General features: G+C 52.1%; 1 protein-coding gene across 8 annotated transcripts in view; it reads left to right on the plus strand.

The window, feature by feature from the left end:
• RAP1GAP (RAP1 GTPase activating protein) overlaps positions 1-19,601 on the plus strand; it is a 158,504-nt gene that overhangs the window by 127,911 nt on the left and 10,992 nt on the right. For all 8 annotated transcript variants that reach the window (XM_082273666.1, XM_082273665.1, XM_082273667.1 and 5 more), the window contains 10 exons: positions 825-903; positions 3,314-3,367; positions 5,499-5,582; positions 9,390-9,490; positions 9,902-10,031; positions 10,111-10,266; positions 10,861-10,932; positions 11,104-11,190; positions 11,383-11,523; positions 17,233-17,364. In XM_082273666.1, coding sequence (XP_082129792.1) covers positions 825-903; positions 3,314-3,367; positions 5,499-5,582; positions 9,390-9,490; positions 9,902-10,031; positions 10,111-10,266; positions 10,861-10,932; positions 11,104-11,190; positions 11,383-11,523; positions 17,233-17,364 — 1,036 coding nt within the window. The remainder of the gene's footprint in view (positions 1-824; positions 904-3,313; positions 3,368-5,498; positions 5,583-9,389; positions 9,491-9,901; positions 10,032-10,110; positions 10,267-10,860; positions 10,933-11,103; positions 11,191-11,382; positions 11,524-17,232; positions 17,365-19,601) is intronic.

Consider the following 19,601-nt stretch of genomic DNA (forward strand, 5'->3'; position numbering starts at 1 on the left):
CTCCATTCAGCCACCTCGTCCCGCCCTCCTCCATTCAGCCACTTCATTCCATCCTCCTCCATTCAGCCACCTCATCCCGCCCTCCTCCATTCAGCCACCTCGTCCCGCCCTCCTCCATTCAGCCACGTCGTCCCACCCACCTCCATTCAGCCACCTCGTCCCGCCCTCCTCCATTCAGCCACGTCGTCCCACCCACCTCCATTCAGCCACCTCGTCCCGCCCTCCTCCATTCAGCCAGCTCGTCCCGCCCTCCTCCATTCAGCCATGTTGTCCCACCCTCCTCCATTCAGCCACGTCTTCCCGCCCTCCTCCATTCAGCCACCTCATCCCGCCCTCCTCCATTCAGCCACGTCATCCCACCCTCCTCCATTCAGCGACCTCGTCCCGCCCTCCTCCATTCAGCCACGTCATCCCACCCACCTCCATTCAGCCACCTCGTCCCGCCCTCCTCCATTCAGCCATGTTGTCCCACCCTCCTCCATTCAGCCACGTCTTCCCGCCCTCCTCCATTCAGCCACCTCATCCCGCCCTCCTCTATTCAGCCATGTTGTCCCACCCTCCTCCATTCAGCCACGTCTTCCCGCCCTCCTCCATTCAGCCACCTCATCCCGCCCTCCTCTATTCAGCCATAATGTCCCACCCTCCTCCATTCAGCCACGTCTTCCCGCCCTCCTCCATTCAGCCACCTCATCCCTCCCTCCTCTATTCAGCCATGTTGTCCCGCCCTCCTCCATTCAGCCACCTCATCCCGCCCTCCTCCATTCAGCCTGTCTATTCTCCTCCTATATTAGTCATTGTGATGTCATCTCCTCTTCCTTCTCCAGGACAAAATCGCAGACGTATCACGACGTCATCCCCATCTCCTGCCTGACCGAGTTCCCCAACGTGGTGCAAATGGCCAAGGTGAGGTGTCTGATCCTCGGGGGCGGGGCTGAGAGCTCTCACACTCCTAAATTATCACAAACTCCACCTTTAATCATAAGGGGGAGGGGTCATCTGCAGGATGACCCTGGCTGAGAATGTGATTAACATCAGGGGAGATCAAAGGGTTAACTGTGTGCCTAGCCGGTGTTTATGTGTACTGTGGGGGAGTTGTTTTTTCTAGGGGAAGACATGGAATTTATTCCAGGATCACTGCCTTCCCTCCTGACAGACCGCCGTTCTGTCTCTATACGGAAGGATCGGGTGGTCCCAGCAGACCGAGTCCCCGGTACCATCCTGTATAATCACAGTGGGAGGGGCCTGCTGGCAGCACGCAGGCCCGCCCCCAGACCCAGAAGTGTTGCATCACATACCAGGCACATGATCCGGCCCAGCAGTGCCACCATGTGGTAATTACATGAATTTAAATGAATATAAATTTATTTTCGGCACCGATAACCCGATTTCCGGCTGATAATTTTCGCCCGTTATCGGCACTGATAACCCTACAGTGAGGGAAAAAGTATGTGCCCCCTGCTGGTTTTATAAGTTTGCCCGCTGACAGAGAAATGATCAGTCTATAATTTTATTGGTCGGTTTATTTTACCAGTGAGAGACGGAATAACAACAAAAATATCCAGAAAAACGCATTTCATAAAAAGTTATAAATTAATTTGTATTATAATGAGTGAAATAAGTATTTGATCCCCGACCAATCAGCAGATTTCTGGCTCCCAGGTGTCTTCTATACAGGTAACAAGCTGAGATTAGGAGGATTCTCTTATAGGGAGTGCTCCTAATCTCAGCTTGTTACCTGTATAGAAGACTCCTGTCCACAGAATCAACCAATCAGATTCCAATCTCTCCACCATGACCAAGACCAAAGAGCTGTCCAAGGATGTCAGGGAGAAGATTGGAGACCTACACAAGGCTGGAATGGCTACAAGACCATCGCCAAGCAGCTTGGTGAGAGGGTGACAACAGTTGGTTGGAAGAAACAGAAAATAACTGTCAGTCTCCCTCAGTCTGGGGCTCCATGGAAGATCTCACCTCATGGAGGATCAATGATGATGGAGAACGGTGAGGAATCAGCCCAGAAATACACGGGAGAATCTTCTCAATGATCTCAGCTGGGACCATCGTCACCAAGAAAACAATTGGTAACACACTACCCCATGGAGGACTGAAATCCTGCAGCCCCCGCAAGGTCCCCCTGCTCAGGAAATCACATGGTACAGCCCGTCTGATGTCTGCTAATGAACATCTGAATGATTCAGAGGAGAACTGGGGGTCAGATGAGACCAAAATGGAGCTCTTTGGCATCAACTCAACTCGCCGTGATTGGAGGAGGAGGAATGCTGCCTATGACCCCAAGAACACCATCCCCCACCGTCACACATGGAGGTGGAAACATTATGCTTTGGGGGTGTTTTACTGCTAAGGGGACAACTTCACCGCATCAAAGGGACAATGGACAGGGCCATGTACCATCAAATCTTAGGTGAAAACCTCCTTCCCTCAGCCAGAACACTGAAGATGGGTCATGGATGGGAATTCCAGCATGACAACGACCCAAAACACACGGCCAAGGCAACAAAGGAGTGGCTCAAGAAGAAGCACATTAATGTCCTGGAGTGGCCTAGCCAGTCTCTATACCTTCATCCCATAGAAAATATGTGGAGGGAGATGAAGGTTGGAGTTACCAAACGTCAGCCTCCAAACCTTAATGACTTGGAGAGGATCCGGAAAGAGGAGAAAATCCCTCCTGAGATGTGTGCAAACCTGGGGGCCAACTACAAGAAACGTCTGACCTCTGTGACCTCTGACCTCTGTGACCCCAACTACAAGAAACGTCTGACCTCTGTGACCCCAACTACAAGAAACGTCTGACCTCTGACCTCTGTGACCCCAACTACAAGAAACGTCTGACCTCTGATTGGCCAACAAGGGTTTCTCCACCAACTACTAAGGGGTCAAATACTTATTTCACTCATTAAAATGCAAATCCATTTATAACTTTTATGAAATGCGTTTTTCTGGATATTTTTGTTGTTATTCCGTCTCTCACTGGTAAAATAAACCGACCAATAAAATTACAGACTGATCATTTCTTTCTCAGCGGGGAAACGTACAAAACCAGCAGGGGGTCACATACTTTTTCCTCTCACTGTATTTCTGGCTGATCATTTTCGGCCATTATAAATTGGTGCCTCCCTAACAGGAAGTGAGGGCAAACCTCCCCAACGGGGTCACAGGCAGAGATATACCCGGATGGAATGTATAATTGTCAGAGGTTGGGGGGGTCCAGATAGATCCTGTGCAGGGATTGGTTGGTGCAGATGGGGGCGGGGTTACATAGTTTTTTCTCACACGGCTCCATGTTTGTTCCCAGCTGGTGTGTGAAGATGTGAATGTGGATCGATTTCACCCGGTCCTCTACCCGAAGGTGAGCCCACGCCGAGGTAACCCGAGCGCCAGGATGAACATGATCCATTCTATTACACAATGCCATCCTTTGTATCACACGGTACACACAGGAGAGGAGAGGCATCAACATTTCATACCTCGTGCCTCACACCCCTCCGTGACGTCACCACGCCATGTGCGAGGATTAACCCCCCGCTCACCGTACAGGACACCCCGGGGTCATTCATGGGCGAGAGTTAACCCCCCGCTCACCGTACAGGACACCCCGGGGTCATTCATGTGCGAGGGTTAACCCCCCGCTCACCGTACAGGACACGCTGGGGTCATTCATGGGGGAGGGTTAACCCCCCGCTCACCGTACAGGACACCCCGGGGTCATTCATGGGGGAGGGTTAACCCCCCGCTCACCGTACAGAACACATCGGGGTCATTCATGGGGGAGGGTTAACCCCCCGCTCACCGTACAGAACACATCGGGGTCATTCATGGGGGAGGGTTAACCCCCCGCTCACCGTACAGGACACATCGGGGTCATTCATGGGGGAGGGTTAACCCCCCGCTCACCGTACAGGACACATCGGGGTCATTCATGGGGGAGGGTTAACCCCCCGCTCACCGTACAGGACACATCGGGGTCATTCATGGGGGAGGGTTAACCCCCCGCTCACTGTACAGGACACACCTGGGTCATTCATGGGGGAGGGTTAACCCCCCGCTCACCGTACAGGACACCCCGGGGTCATTCATGGGGGAGGGTTAACCCCCCGCTCACCGTACAGGACACCCTGGGGTCATTCATGGGGGAGGGTTAACCCCCCGCTCGCCATACAGGACACCCCGGGGTCATTCAGGGGCGAGGGTTAACCCCCTGCTCGCCATACAGGACACACAAGGGTCATTCATGGGGGAGGGTTAACCCCCCGCTCACCGTACAGGACACATCGGGGTCATTCATGGGGGAGGGTTAACCCCCCGCTCACCGTACAGGACACCCCGGGGTCATTCATGGGCGAGGGTTAACCCCCCGCTCACCGTACAGGACACATCGGGGTCATTCATGGGAGAGGGTTAACCCCCCGCTCACCGTACAGGACACCCCGGGGTCATTCAGGGGCGAGGGTTAACCCCCCGCTCGCCATACAGGACACACAAGGGTCATTCATGGGGGAGGGTTAACCCCCCGCTCACCGTACAGGACACTATGACACAGTGAAAGGGACTTTCTTCGGTGGTGAATCAATCTCTGTCATACAATACACATGGAAGATTCACCTGCAGAGAAAGTTTGATGAATGACACATTCATTGCTTGATAAATATGCCCTGTAGTGCCACCTATCACAACATAGGACAGGCCAACCAATTATAGCAAGGAGATCCCCCATAACCCCTGGCTACAAGTACAGAATAGTGACTGCACTTTACTGCTCCTCTTCCCTCAGTCTACCAGTCGGATCAGACGGACGGGATATGGGTCGGATCAGACGGACGGGATATGGGTCGGGTCAGACGGACGGGATATGGGTCGGGTCAGACGGACGGGATATGGGTCGGGTCAGACGGACGGGATATGGGTCGGGTCAGACGGACGGGATATGGGTCGGGTCAGACGGACGGGATATGGGTCGGGTCAGACGGACGGGATATGGGTCGGGTCAGACGGACGGGATATGGGTCGGGTCAGACGGACGGGATATGGGTCGGATCAGACGGACGGGATACGGGTTGGATCAGACGGACGGGATACGGGTCGGATCAGACGGACGGGATACGGGTCGGATCAGACGGACGGGATACGGGTCGGATCAGACGGACGGGATACGGGTCGGATCAGACGGACGGGATATGGGTCGGATCAGACGGACGGGATACGGGTCGGATCAGACGGACTGGATACGGGTCGGATCAGACGGACGGGATATGGGTCGGGTCAGACGGACGGGATACGGGTCGGATCAGACGGACGGGATACGGGTCGGATCAGACGGACGGGATACGGGTTGGATCAGACGGACGGGATACGGGTCGGATCAGACGGACGGGATACGGGTCGGATCAGACGGACGGGATATTGTACCGTGTATTGATGTCCATATGCCTGCAGATGGTTCTCTATCAAATCCTAAATCCTCGTCTTCCTTTTCCCTGCAGGCGTCACGTCTCATTGTCACATTTGATGAACACGTCATCAGCAATAACTTTAAATTTGGAGTCGTCTACCAGAAACCGGGACAGGTCAGGAGTGTGATTGGATGGTTATTTTCAGGTCGGCTGATTGAGGTTTGGGGGGGGAGGGGGGGGCAGTCAGGAATTTGAGGTCTGTGATATAATGTGTCGGCACTGTTATGGTCACCGTAGCGGGGGATTATGGGGAAGGTCGAGGTTTACCCCCCCTTAGAGGGGTCATCGGACTGTCTGTAGTGGTTTTAGGTGTCTGAACAATCCATATTTTCAGTCCACTTTTGGACCATTTTTGTGATGGTGATGGAGGGACTGCACATTGTTTGTTGACTAGGAATCACTGAAAGTCCCATCACCCACCCAGGACTGGTCCTCATTTGTAAGTTTAAGAGTCCCAGGGATCATTAGCTGGGTGATGGTGGTGATGGGTGTCAGGGATGAATGTTGGTGATGATAGATGTTGGTAATGGGTGATGTTGGGTGGATGAATGGATGGATGTTGGTGGAGGTAGATGCTGGTAATGATAGGTGTTAGTGATGCGTGTTGATGGTGATAGATGTTTGTTGGTGGTGGTAGATGGTGGTGGTGATGGATTTTTAGAATGAGTGTTGATGGTGACAGGTGTTGAGGATAGATTTTGGGGATGGGTGTTCAGGATGGATGTTTGGGATGGGTGTCGGTGGTGATAGGTGTTGATGGTGATGAGTGTTGGTAGTGATGGATGTTTTGGATGGGTGTTGGTGGTGATGGATGTTTTGGATGAGTGTTGGTGGTGACGGGTGTTGGGGATGAGTGTTGGTGGTGATGAATGTTTCGGGTGGGTGTTGATAGTGATGGATGTTTTTGATGGGTGTTGGGGATAAGTGTTGGTGGTGACGGGTGTGGAGGATGGATGTTTTGGATGGGTGTCGGTGGTGATGGTTGTTTTTGGTGATGGGTTTTTGTGATGGTTGATAGGTGTTGGGATGAGTGTTGGTAGTGATGGATGTTTTGGATGGGTGTCGGTGGTGATGGATGTTTGGGATGGGTGTCGGTGGTGATGGATGTTTTGGATGAGTGTTGGTGGTGATGGATGTTTGGGATGAGTGTTGGTGGTGATGGATGTTTTGGATTAGTGTTGGTGGTGATGGATGTTTGGGATGAGTGTTGGTGGTGATGGATGTTTGGGATGAGTGTTGGCAGTGATGGGTGTTGGCGGTGATAAATGTTTGGGATGGGTGATGGTGGCGATAAGTGTTGAGGATGGATGTTGGGGATGGGTGTCAGTGGTGATGGGTTTTTGTGATGGGTTTTGGTGGTAATGGGTGTTGGGATGAGTGTTGGTGGTGATGGATGTTTTGGGTGGGTGGTGATAGTGATGGATGTTTTGGATGGGTGTTGGGGATAGGTGTTGGTGGTGATGGATGTTTTGGGTGGGTGTTGATAGTGATGGATGTTTTGGATGGGTGTTGGGGATAGGTGTTGGTGGTGATGGGTGTTGAGGATGGATGTTTGGGATGGGTGTCGGTGGTGATGGGTTTTTGTGATGGTTGATAGGTGTTGGGATGAGTGTTGGTGGTGATGGGTGTTTTGGATGAGTGTTGGTGGTGATGGGTGTTTTGGATGAGTGTTGGTGGTGATGGGTGTTGGTGGCGATGAATGTTTGGAACGGGGGTTGGTGTCGATGAATGTTTGGGACGGGGGATGGTGGCGATGAATGTTTGGGACGGGGGTTGGTGGTGATGGATGTTTGGGATGAGTGTTGGTGGTGATGGGTGTTTTGGATGAGTGTTGGTGGTGATGGGTGTTTGGGACGGGGGTTGGTGTAGATGAATGTTTGGGACGGGGGATGGTGTCGATGAATGTTTAGGACGGGGGATGGTGGCGATGAATGTTTGGGACGGGGGTTGGTGGTGATGGGTGTTTTGGATGAGTGTTGGTGGTGATGGGTGTTGGTGGCGATGAATGTTTGGGACGGGGGTTGGTGTCGATGAATGTTTGGGACGGGGGATGGTGGCGATGAATGTTTGGGACGGAGGATGGTGGCGATGAATGTTTGGGACGGGGGTTGGTGGTGATGGATGTTTGGGATGGGTGTCGGTGGTGATGGATGTTTTGGATGAGTGTTGGTGGTGATGGATGTTTTGGATGAGTGTTGGTGGTGATGGATGTTTGGGATGAGTGTTGGTGGTGATGGATGTTTTATATTAGTGTCGGTGGTGATGGGTGTTTGGGATGAGTGTCGGTGGTGATGGATGTTTGGGATGAGTGTTGGTGGTGATGGATGTTTTGGATGAGTGTTGGTGGTGATGGATGTTTGGGATGAGTGTTGGTGGTGATGGATGTTTGGGATGAGTGTTGGTGGTGATGGATGTTTGGGATGAGTGTTGGTGGTGATGGATGTTTGGGATGAGTGTTGGTGGTGATGGATGTTTTGGATGAGTGTTGGTGGTGATGGATGTTTGGGATGAGTGTCGGTGGTGATGGATGTTTGGGATGAGTGTTGGTGGTGATGGATGTTTTGGATGAGTGTTGGTGGTGATGGATGTTTGGGATGAGTGTTGGTGGTGATGGATGTTTTGGATTAGTGTTGGTGGTGATGGATGTTTGGGATGAGTGTTGGTGGTGATGGATGTTTGGGATGAGTGTCGGTGGTGATGGATGTTTGGGATGAGTGTTGGTGGTGATGGATGTTTTGGATGAGTGTTGGTGGTGATGGATGTTTTGGATGAGTGTTGGTGGTGATGGATGTTTGGGATGAGTGTTGGTGGTGATGGATGTTTTGGATTAGTGTTGGTGGTGATGGATGTTTGGGATGAGTGTTGGTGGTGATGGATGTTTGGGATGAGTGTTGGCAGTGATGGGTGTTGGCGGTGATAAATGTTTGGGATGGGTGATGGTGGCGATAAGTGTTGAGGATGGATGTTGGGGATGGGTGTCAGTGGTGATGGGTTTTTGTGATGGGTTTTGGTGGTAATGGGTGTTGGGATGAGTGTTGGTGGTGATGGATGTTTTGGGTGGGTGGTGATAGTGATGGATGTTTTGGATGGGTGTTGGGGATAGGTGTTGGTGGTGATGGGTGTTTTGGGTGGGTGTTGATAGTGATGGATGTTTTGGATGGGTGTTGGGGATGAGTGTTGGTGGTGATGGGTGTTGAGGATGGATGTTTGGGATGGGTGTCGGTGGTGATGGGTTTTTGTGATGGTTGATAGGTGTTGGGATGAGTGTTGGTGGTGATGGGTGTTTTGGATGAGTGTTGGTGGTGATGGATGTTTGGGATGAGTGTTGGTGGTGATGGATGTTTGGGATGAGTGTTGGTGGTGATGGGTGTTTTGGATGAGTGTTGGTGGTGATGGGTGTTTTGGATGAGTGTTGGTGGTGATGGGTGTTTTGGATGAGTGTTGGTGGTGATGGATGTTTTGGATGAGTGTTGGTGGTGATGGGTGTTTTGGATGAGTGTTGGTGGTGATGGATGTTTTGGATGAGTGTTGGTAGTGATGGGTGTTTTGGATGAGTGTTGGTGGTGATGGGTGTTTTGGATGAGTGTTGGTGGTGATGGATGTTTTGGATGAGTGTTGGTAGTGATGGGTGTTTTGGATGAGTGTTGGTGGTGATGGGTGTTTTGGATGAGTGTTGGTGGTGATGGGTGTTTTGGATGAGTGTTGGTGGTGATGGGTGTTGGTGGCGATGAATGTTTGGGACGGGGGTTGGTGTCGATGAATGTTTGGGACGGGGGATGGTGGCGATGAATGTTTGGGACGGGGGTTGGTGGTGATGGATGTTTGGGATGAGTGTTGGTGAGTTTGGATGTCAGTTGTCAGGGTTTGCTGTTGGTACTCTTTGGTATTCCTCTGACGTTTTGGAACCCCTTTGTCTTTTAGACGACAGAAGAGGAACTATTCAGCACCATTGATGAGAGTCCGGCCTTTACGGAGTTCCTGGAGCTGCTGGGGGAGCGGGTTCTCCTGCAGGACTTTAAGGGGTGAGCCAGAGGGGACCAACCTGGAGATAACTGACCAACACTGACACCCTAGACTCAGAGATTAGATGATTGGTCATTCACCCTTAATGGGAAATTCAGCTCAGGTTAGCTCTGGGTTCTTACTGTCTGTGTGTAACAAACATGGTGAATCGTTGTTAATGGCTATACAAGAAGAGTTGGAAGACCCATAGATGCCCGAAGGGTCACTCCGGCTAAAGTGATCCTTTGCTGGAGAGGTAAAGCACCTGACAGTCACTATTTCTTTGAGAGTCTATTGGTGGGATCCGCTATGCCCATTATATTATTGAGGTGGGACGCACAAAGGTGGACAGGAATAGAGTTGAAGCTATGGGGAGATGTGACTTTTGGGTGGACTCCAGATGACCCCCCCATATTGTATTTACATTGCAGTTTCCGGGGTGGTTTGGATGTCGCCCATGGACAGACGGGAACAGAATCCATCTACTGCAACTTCCGGGGGAAGGAGATCATGTTCCACGTGTCCACCAAGCTGCCATACACGGAGGGGGACGCCCAGCAGGTAGCACACTTCCTGTACCCCACATGTCCCCCTGTGTGTGTGTTGTCCCCCCCCGCCTCATCTCTTCCTTCCTGTTCAGCTGCAGAGGAAGCGACACATCGGGAATGACATCGTAGCCATAGTCTTCCAGGACGAGAACACGCCCTTCGTCCCCGACATGATCGCCTCCAACTTCCTGCATGCCTACATCGTGGTGCAAGTCGTGGAGCCCGGCACCGCCAACACTGTGTACAAGGTACCACCCCCCCCCCCCCCCCAACTCACTAGACCCAACAAGCAGACCAGATCTGACAACATATTAATGTGAGGGCTGCAATCGCTGGCCACAACACAGGGCAGTGCATTACTGGGCGTGTGGTGGGAGGCAAAACGCGTGCGCTGGGGCTGCCAAGTGAATGGCACTGCAACGCACTAACATGTGTGATATCCATTGTGATAATGGGAACGGCCGCAGCTAAATTGTACGTTTCATCTCTCACACAGGAAGCTCCTCCCACCTCTCCTGAACCCCAACAAACAAGGTCATGTGATGGCCGTGTGGGCGCTGTGACGGCCATCACATGACTTTGTTGGTAAATAATGCCGCATGGTGAAATGGGAGTCTAATCCTAGAGAAGTCTTTGCTGTGAAATCCAATTTGGGTAAATCTGCGGCTCAGTAGGTTCTCCGGTGACCGGCTGACACTAATCGGTGGTGATGGGAAGTCAGTGGCGGGTCACACCCCTGTCTGCCCCCATTACCACTCATAGCGGCTGAGTGATCCCCGCCGGCGCTCGGTGTAATCACTCCGTGTACTGGGGGTCTGACTGGTGCTGTTGCTGTCTTTCAGGTCTCGGTGACGGCTCGGGACGACGTGCCTTTCTTCGGTCCACCCCTCCCCGAGCCAGCGCTTTTCCGGAAGGTAAGACCCAGGGTCATGTGACCAGAGGCAGACAGCTGCCCCTCTGCTGCTAAAAATAACTGTTGTCTCCTTGAGTTTCTGGGTCTGAGCCATCGGACTGTTGGTGCTGAACGCTCGGACCTCGGAGAATCCTTCCCTCACCTCTCACTGCTCTTCTCTTCCCTCACTCAGGGGTCGGAGTTCCAGGAATTCCTCCTGACGAAGCTCATCAATGCGGAGTATGCCTGTTATAAAGCCGAGAAGTTTGCCAAGCTGGAGGTGAGAAGTAGTCCCGCCCCCGAGGAGAACCTGACCTCTCAATGGGGAAGACTTGCAGGGTTAGACCCCCTGTGGGAACTCCGGTTGGTTCCCTTGGTGTTGGCTGCAGTTGCTCGCTCTCTAATAGCTCTGCCATTCATGGTGGGATGGGATGGGGTTGCTGGTGTCACCTTCTCATTCTTCTCATGTTAGGAACGCACGCGGGTAGCACTGCTGGAGACTCTCTACGAGGAGCTTCACATCAACAGCCAATCCATGATGGGCCTGTGCGGGGACGACGACAAGATAGAGAACGGAGGCGGAGGAGGAGGCGGATTCTTCGAGTCCTTTAAGGTGAGAATCTGGAATGCCCTGTTCATAAGGTACGCCCTCTAGTGGCTCTCTGTGTATTAGGCAGTGCAGTCAGTACAGGAGCTGAGATAAGGGACAGTCAGTGTCGCCCTCTAGTGGCTCTCTGTGTATTAGGCAGTGCAGTCAGTACAGGAGCTGAGATGAGGGCAGTCAATGTCGCCCTCTAGTGTCTCTCTGTGTATTAGGTAGTGCAGTCAGTACAGGAGCTGAGATGAGGGCAGTCAGTGTCATCCTCTAGTGGCTCTCTGTGTATTAGGCAGTGCAGTCAGTACAGGAGCTGGGATGAGGGCAGTCAGTGTCGCCCTCTAGTGTCTCTCTGTGTATTAGGCAGTGCAGTCAGTACAGGAGCTGAGATAAGGGACAGTCAGTGTCGCCCTCTAGTGGCTCTCTGTGTATTAGGCAGTGCAGTCAGTACAGGAGCTGAGATGAGGACAGTCAGTGTCGCCCTCTAGTGGCTCTCTGTGTATTAGGCAGTGCAGTCAGTACAGGAGCTGAGATGAGGACAGTCAGTGTCGCCCTCTAGTGGCTCTCTGTGTATTAGGCAGTGCAGTCAGTACAGGAGCTGAGATGAGGACAGTCAGTGTCGCCCTCTAGTGGCTCTCTGTGTATTAGGCAGGGCAGTCAGTACAGGAGCTGGGATGAGGGCAGTCAGTGTCGCCCTCTAGTGGCTCTCTGTGTATTAGGCAGTGCAGTCAGTACAGGAGCTGAGATAAGGGACAGTCAGTGTCGCCCTCTAGTGGCTCTCTGTGTATTAGACAGTGCAGTCAGTACAGGAGCTGAGATAAGGGACAGTCAGTGTCGCCCTCTAGTGGCTCTCTGTGTATTAGACAGTGCAGTCAGTACAGGAGCTGAGATAAGGGACAGTCAGTGTCGCCCTCTAGTGGCTCTCTGTGTATTAGACAGTGCAGTCAGTACAGGAGCTGAGATGAGGGCAGTCAGTGTCGCCCTCTAGTGGCTCTCTGTGTATTAGGCAGTGCAGTCAGTACAGGAGCTGAGATGAGGGCAGTCAGTGTCGCCCTCTAGTGGCTCTCTGTGTATTAGGCAGTGCAGTCAGTACAGGAGCTGAGATGAGGGCAGTCAGTGTTGTCCTCTAGTGGCTCTCTGTGTATTAGGCAGTGCAGTCAGTACAGGAGCTGGGATGAGGGCAGTCAGTGTCGCCCTCTAGTGGCTCTCTGTGTATTAGGCAGTGCAGTCAGTACAGGAGCTGGGATGAGGGCAGTCAGTGTCGCCCTCTAGTGGCTCTCTGTGTATTAGGCAGTGCAGTCAGTACAGGAGCTGAGATAAGGGACAGTCAGTGTCGCCCTCTAGTGGCTCTCTGTGTATTAGGTAGTGCAGTCAGTACAGGAGCTGGGATGAGGGCAGTCAGTGTCGCCCTCTAGTGGCTCTCTGTGTATTAGGTAGTGCAGTCAGTACAGGAGCTGAGATGAGGACAGTCAGTGTCGCCCTCTAGTGGCTCTCTGTGTATTAGGTAGTGCAGTCAGTACAGGAGCTGGGATGAGGGCAGTCAGTGTCGCCCTCTAGTGGCTCTCTGTGTATTAGGCAGTGCGGTCAGTACAGGAGCTGGGATGAGGGCAGTCAGTGTCGCCCTCTAGTGGCTCTCTGTGTATTAGGCAGTGCAGTCAGTACAGGAGCTGGGATGAGGGCAGTCAGTGTCGCCCTCTAGTGGCTCTCTGTGTATTAGGCAGTGCAGTCAGTACAGGAGCTGAGATAAGGGACAGTCAGTGTCGCCCTCTAGTGGCTCTCTGTGTATTAGGTAGTGCAGTCAGTACAGGAGCTGAGATGAGGACAGTCAGTGTCGCCCTCTAGTGGCTCTCTGTGTATTAGGTAGTGCAGTCAGTACAGGAGCTGGGATGAGGGCAGTCAGTGTCGCCCTCTAGTGGCTCTCTGTGTATTAGGTAGTGCAGTCAGTACAGGAGCTGGGATGAGGGCAGTCAGTGTCGCCCTCTAGTGGCTCTCTGTGTATTAGGCAGTGCGGTCAGTACAGGAGCTGGGATGAGGGCAGTCAGTGTCGCCCTCTAGTGGCTCTCTGTGTATTAGGCAGTGCGGTCTGGTTCGATCCTCAGGCAGCGTCTATGGTTGGGTGAATTTGAAGATGCAGACTGTATTAAGTTCAGTCTATCTACAGTGCCTTGTAAAAGTATTCACCCCCTCCTGAAATCTCCCACATTTTCTTATGTTACACCCAAAACCGTAAATGTGTTTTATTGGCATTTTCTGTGATAAAACGACACAAAGTGGCCATAATTGTGAAGTGGAAGGAAAATGATAAATGATACAAATAAATCTGTGAAAAGTGTGGCTGCATTTGTATTCACCCCCCGGAGTCAATACTTTGTAGAAGCGCCTTTCCCTGCAATTACAGCTGCAAGTCTTTTTGGGGATGTCTCTACCAGCTTTGCACATCTAGAGAGGACATTTCTGCCCATTCTTCTTTGCAGAATATCTCATCTCTGTCAGATTGGATGGAGAGCGTCTGTGAACAGCAATTTTCAAGTCTTGCCACAGATTCTCAATGTGATTTAGGTCTGGACTGTGACTGGGCCATTCTAACACATGAAACCATTCCATTGTAGCTCTGGCTGGATGTTTCGGGTCGTTGTCCTGCTGGAAGGTGAACCCCCCCCCCAGTCTCAAGTCTTTTCTTCTAAGATTGTCCTGTATTTGGCTCCATCCATCTTCCCATCAACTCTGACCAGCTTCCCTGTCCCTGCTGAAGAAAAGCATCCCCACACCATGATGCTGCCACCGCCATGTTTCACAGTGTGGATGGTGTGTTCAGGGGGATGAGCAGTGTTAGTTTTCCCCCCACACATAGCGTTTTGGTAGAATTTTGGTCTCCTCTGAGCAGAGCTCCTCCCCCCACATGTTTGCTGTGTCCCCCACATGGCTTCTCCCAAACTGCAATGGGGACTTCTTATGGCTTTCTTCCACCAATGGCTTTCTTCTTCTCACTCTTCCATAAAGGGCAGATTTGTGGAGCGCAGGACTAATAGTTGTCCTGTGGACAGATTCTCCCACCTGAGCTGTGGATCTCTGCAGCTCCTCCAGAGTTCCCATGGGCCTCTTGGCTGCTTCTCTGATGAATGCTCTCCTTGCCCGGCCGGTCAGTTTAGGTGGACGGCCATGTCTTGGTAGGGGTCCGGCCGGTCAGTTTAGGTGGACGACCATGTCTTGGTAGGGGCCTGGCCGGTCAGTTTAGGTGGACGGCCATGTCTTGGTAGGGGTCCGGCCGGTCAGTTTAGGTGGACAGCCATGTCTTGGTAGGGGCCTGGCCGGTCAGTTTAGGTGGATGGCCATGTCTTGGTAGGGGCCCGGCCGGTCAGTTTAGGTGGACGGCCATGTCTTGGTAGGGGCCCGGCCGGTCAGTTTAGGTGGACGGCCATGTCTTGGTAGGGTTGCAGTTGTGCCATACTCTTCCCATTCTCCCATGATGGATTGATCAGCGCTCCGTGAGATGGTCAAAGCTTGGGAGATTTTTTATAACCTAACCCTGCTTTACACTTCTCCACAACTTTATCCCTGACCTGTCTGCTGTGTTCCTTGGCCTTCATGATGCTGATTGTTCACTAATGTTCTCTAACAAACCTCTGAGGGCTTCACAGAACAGCTGTATTTATACTGAGATTACATTACACACAGGTGGACTCTATTTACTAATTAGGTGACTCCTGAAGGCAATTGGTTCCAAAAGATCAGGGATCCTCAAACTACGGCCCTCCAGCTGTTGCAGAACTACACCTCCCATGAGGCATTGTAGTTCCTGAACAGCCGGAGGGCCGTAGTTTGGAGATCCTAGCTCTAGATTATAGTTCGGGGTATCAGAGTAAAGGGGGGTGAATACAAATGCAGCCACACTTTTCACAGATTTATTTGTATCATTTATCATTTTCCTTCCACTTCACAATTATGGCCGCTTTGTGTCGGTCTATCACATAAAATCCCAATAAAATACATTTACATTTTTGGGTGTAACATGAGAAAATGTGGGAAATTTTAGGGGGTGTGAATACTTTTTCCTGGCTCTGTATTACAGCTGAGCAGAGATCCTCCATCTGCTGCCTTCTCTTACGCTGGCATATACTGACACCTGGTGGTGGAAGGACGGTACTGCAGAGATACGATTGTCCTTTGATAGAAAGGCGGTAGACGGTGTATTCTGTCAGTGTACAGAGAGTATAAATAAAGTTCTATAGGAGGAGTGTATAAATAATGTTCTATAAGGGGAGTGTATAAAGAAAGTTCTATAGGGGGTGTATCAGAGGCGTAACTAGAACCTTTAGGGCCCCGGAGCAAGAAACCATGAAGGGCCCCTCGGACCCCTGGCCGGGGCCTTTCCCTTCAAGCCTGAGGCTCTTCCCACTGATCCTGGGGCCCTTTACTCTCGTTGCGGGGCCCTTTATTACAGTCCCGCAGCGGGACCCTTTCACAAGTTCTGCAGGGGGCCCCCTTCCTGCCATCTTGGGACCTCCCCACGGTGGTGGAATGCCAGGGCCCGGTCGCAAGTTTTACCTTTGCGATCCTGGAAGTTCACCCACTGGTGTCAGTAGTTTTATTTTTTTAGTATTTTAATTGTATTCTTTTTTTATCATTTTAATTTATTTTTTTTCCAATGTCACTGACTATGACTCTGTCCATTCAGAAAAGGAAGGCGCTGGTAAATTACATATTTACTGACCCCTTCCTGGTTCTCTATTGGGACACATCCCCTGCAGCAGCCCGCAGGAGAGGGGAGGGAGTACAGTGGGGATGGGGGGCAGGGGAGCACACAGGGGCCCAGAGACAGCAGAACACAAGTGAACTGGATAGGAGGAGTGGCGGGGGCAGCATACAGAAGAACCAATCTCCTCCATTTTCCTCCTGCAGCTACAGGAGGAAAAAGGAGGACAGTGATTTCTCTACATGCTGCCCCCGCCGCCCCTCCTATCCAGGTGTACAGGGGAGCCGCTCAGGCCCCCTGGAGCATGGGGCCCGGTTGCAATTGCAACCCCTGTAGTTACTTCCCTGGGGTGTATAAAGTTCTATAGGGGGAGTGTATAAAGTTCTATAGGGGGGAGTGTATAAAGAAAGTTCTATAGGGGGAGTGTATAAAGTTCTATAGGGGCAGTGTATAAATAAAGTTCTATAGGGGGAGTGTATAAAGTTCTATAGGGGGAGTGTATAAAGTTCTATAGGGGGAGTGTATAAAGTTCTATAGGGGGAGTGTATAAATAAAGTTCTATAGGGGGAGTGTATAAAGTTCTATAGGGGTGCTGCTTGTCTGAAGAGCTTACAGCCTGATAAAGCTGAAGCAGAAATGTAATGAGAGTTGTCAGTTATCTCTTCAACTGTCATCATCTCACAGGTGACCGAAGTCTTCTTATATAGAGCAGAACAGCTAACGACAATAATATAAGAATACAGAGTAGGGAGCAGTGATAATGCAGAGTAGGGAGCAGTGATAATGCAGAGTAGGGAGCAGTGATAATGCAGAGTAGGGAGCAGTGATAATGCAGAGTAGGGAGCAGTGATAATGCAGGAATGCAGAGTAGGGAGCAGTGATAATGCAGAGTAGGGAGCAGTGATAATGCAGAGTAGGGAGCAGTGATAATGCAGAGTAGGGAGCAGTTATAACACTTTATCTCTTTCAGTGGTGACCAATACTGGTCCTCTGGAATATTTATCTCTCCTTTTCCCTCGGTTTTCCTCCTGCAGCGTGTCATCAGGAGCCGCAGCCAATCAATGGACGCCATGGGGCTCAGCAATAAGAAGCAGCACACCGTCTCCACCAGTCACAGCGGCAGCTTCGGACACAACAACCCTGAGATGCCCAAACCTCCGGGAATAGTGAGTGTTCAGTATAACGGAGGTCTCCCGTAGATGGGATCGGAGGGTGTACGAGGTCTCCCGTAGATGGGATCGGAGGGTGTACGGGGGTCTCCCGTAGATGGGATCGGAGGGTGTACGGGGGTCTCCCGTAGATGGGATCGGAGGGTGTACGAGGTCTCCCATAGATGGGATCGGAGGGTGTACGAGGTCTCCCGTAGATGGGATCGGAGGGTGTACGAGGTCTCCTGTAGATGGGATCGGAGGGTGTACGGGGTCTCCTGTGGATGGGATTGGAGGGTGTATGGGGGTCTCCCGTAGATGGGATCGGAGGGTGTATGGGGGTCTCCCCCGTAGATGGGATCGGAGGGTGTACAGGGGTCTCCTGTAGATGGGATCGGAGGGTGTACGGAGGTCTCCCGTAGCTGGAATCGGAGGGTGTACGGGGGTCTCCCGTAGATGGGATCGGAGGGTGTACGAGGTCTCCTGTAGATGGGATCGGAGGGTGTATGGGGTCTCCCGTAGATGGGATCGGAGGGTGTACGAGGTCTCCTGTAGATGGGATCGGAGGGTGTATGGGGTCTCCCGTAGATGGGATCGGAGGGTGTACGAGGTCTCCTGTAGATGGGATCGGAGGGTTACGGGGTCTCCCGTAGATGGGATCGGAGGGTGTGCGGGGGTCTCCTGTAGATGGGATTGGAGGGTGTACGAGGACAAGACACAAAGATCCCGTCCTCCAACTTTCCACCAATAGTGGTTTTGTCTTGGTGACCCCATTCAAGAGACTTCCTGGGGGAATCTCTCTGACTGACGCTCTATAACCCTCCCCCACTCCATCCAAAATTAAATCAGTTTTCGCTGGAGTTGGACGGTGTGGAGCCATTCAGATCCAATATCGCAGAGTCTGACAGATTTCCTGCAGGCCGGCCAATCACTAGGCTGCTCTCCTGGGATGCTGCAGATTCCAGTATTATGTAGAGGTCCTAGAACAGGGAACCTCAAACGACAGCCCACCAGCTGTTACAGGACTACACATGACATGACTAGGCATGATGGGAATTGTAGTTCTTGAACAACTGGAGGGCCATAGTTTGAAGATCCCTGGCCTAGAACAATGAATTGGAGATCTTCAGTCATCCATTCCTCACCTCTAGTAGCTGATAGGCCTTCATTGAGGCGTTCCCAAACCATGGAGGGAGGCTTTCCCAGCCCATGGAGGGAGGCTTTCCCAGTCCATGGAGGGAGGAGTTTCCAACCCATGGGTAGATGGTGTTCCTAGCTCATGGAGGGATGGGTTTCCAGTCCATGAATGGAGCTATTTCCAGGCTGCAGTGGATGGTGTCTCTAGCTCATGGAAGGAGGTGTCCCTAGCTCGTGGAAGGAGGTGTCCCTAGCTCGTGGAAGGAGGTGTCCCAAGCTCGTGGAAGAAGGTGTCCCTAGCTCGTGGTGGGAGGTGTCCCTAGCTCATGGAAGGAGGTGTCCCTAGCTCGTGGAAGGAGGTGTCCCTAGCTCATGGAAGGAGGTGTCCCTAGCTCGTGGTGGGAGGGGTCCCTAGCTCATGGAAGGAGGTGTCCCTAGCTCATGGTGGGAGGTATATCCCAGCACATAAAGGAAGGTGTTTCCAGTTCAGGTGGGAGATAATCCCAGCTCATGGAGGGAGATGCTCCTAGCCCATAGAATAAGGTGCTCCAAGCTCATGGAGGGAGGCATTCCTTGCCCATAGAGGGAGGTGTTTCCAAAGAAGAAACTGTTCCCGACCCATGAAGGAAGGTGTTCCCAGATGGGTGGTGTTCCCAGTCCATATAGGGAGGTGTTCCTCCATGGAGGGTGTCCCCAGCCCATGGAGGAAGGTGTTTTCAGCCAATAGAGGGAGGTTTTCCCAGTCTAGAGGTGATGGAAGCCAATGGAAGAAGGTATTCCTAGTGTGCATTGCATGGGTAAATGTTCCCAAATAAGAAGTGTTTCCAGCCCATGGAGGGAGTTGTTCCCTGCAGGAAGGTGTTCCCAACCCATGGAGGGAGGCGTTCCCAGCCCATGGAGGGAGGCGTTCCCAGCCCATGGAGGGAGGTGTTCCCTGCAGGAAGGTGTTCCCAACCCATGGAGGGAGGTGTTCCCAACCCATGGAGGGAGGTGTTCCCAACCCATGGAGGGAGGTGTTCCCAACCCATGGAAGGAGGTGTTTCCAACTCATAGTGGATGGTGTTCCTAGCTCATGGGGGGATGGGTTTCCAGTCCATGAATGGAGCTATTTCCAGGCT

This window comes from Pelophylax lessonae, assembly GCF_965119305.1.
Source record: "Pelophylax lessonae genome assembly, chromosome: 12".
In the NCBI taxonomy this organism is placed as follows: Eukaryota; Metazoa; Chordata; class Amphibia; order Anura; family Ranidae; genus Pelophylax; species Pelophylax lessonae.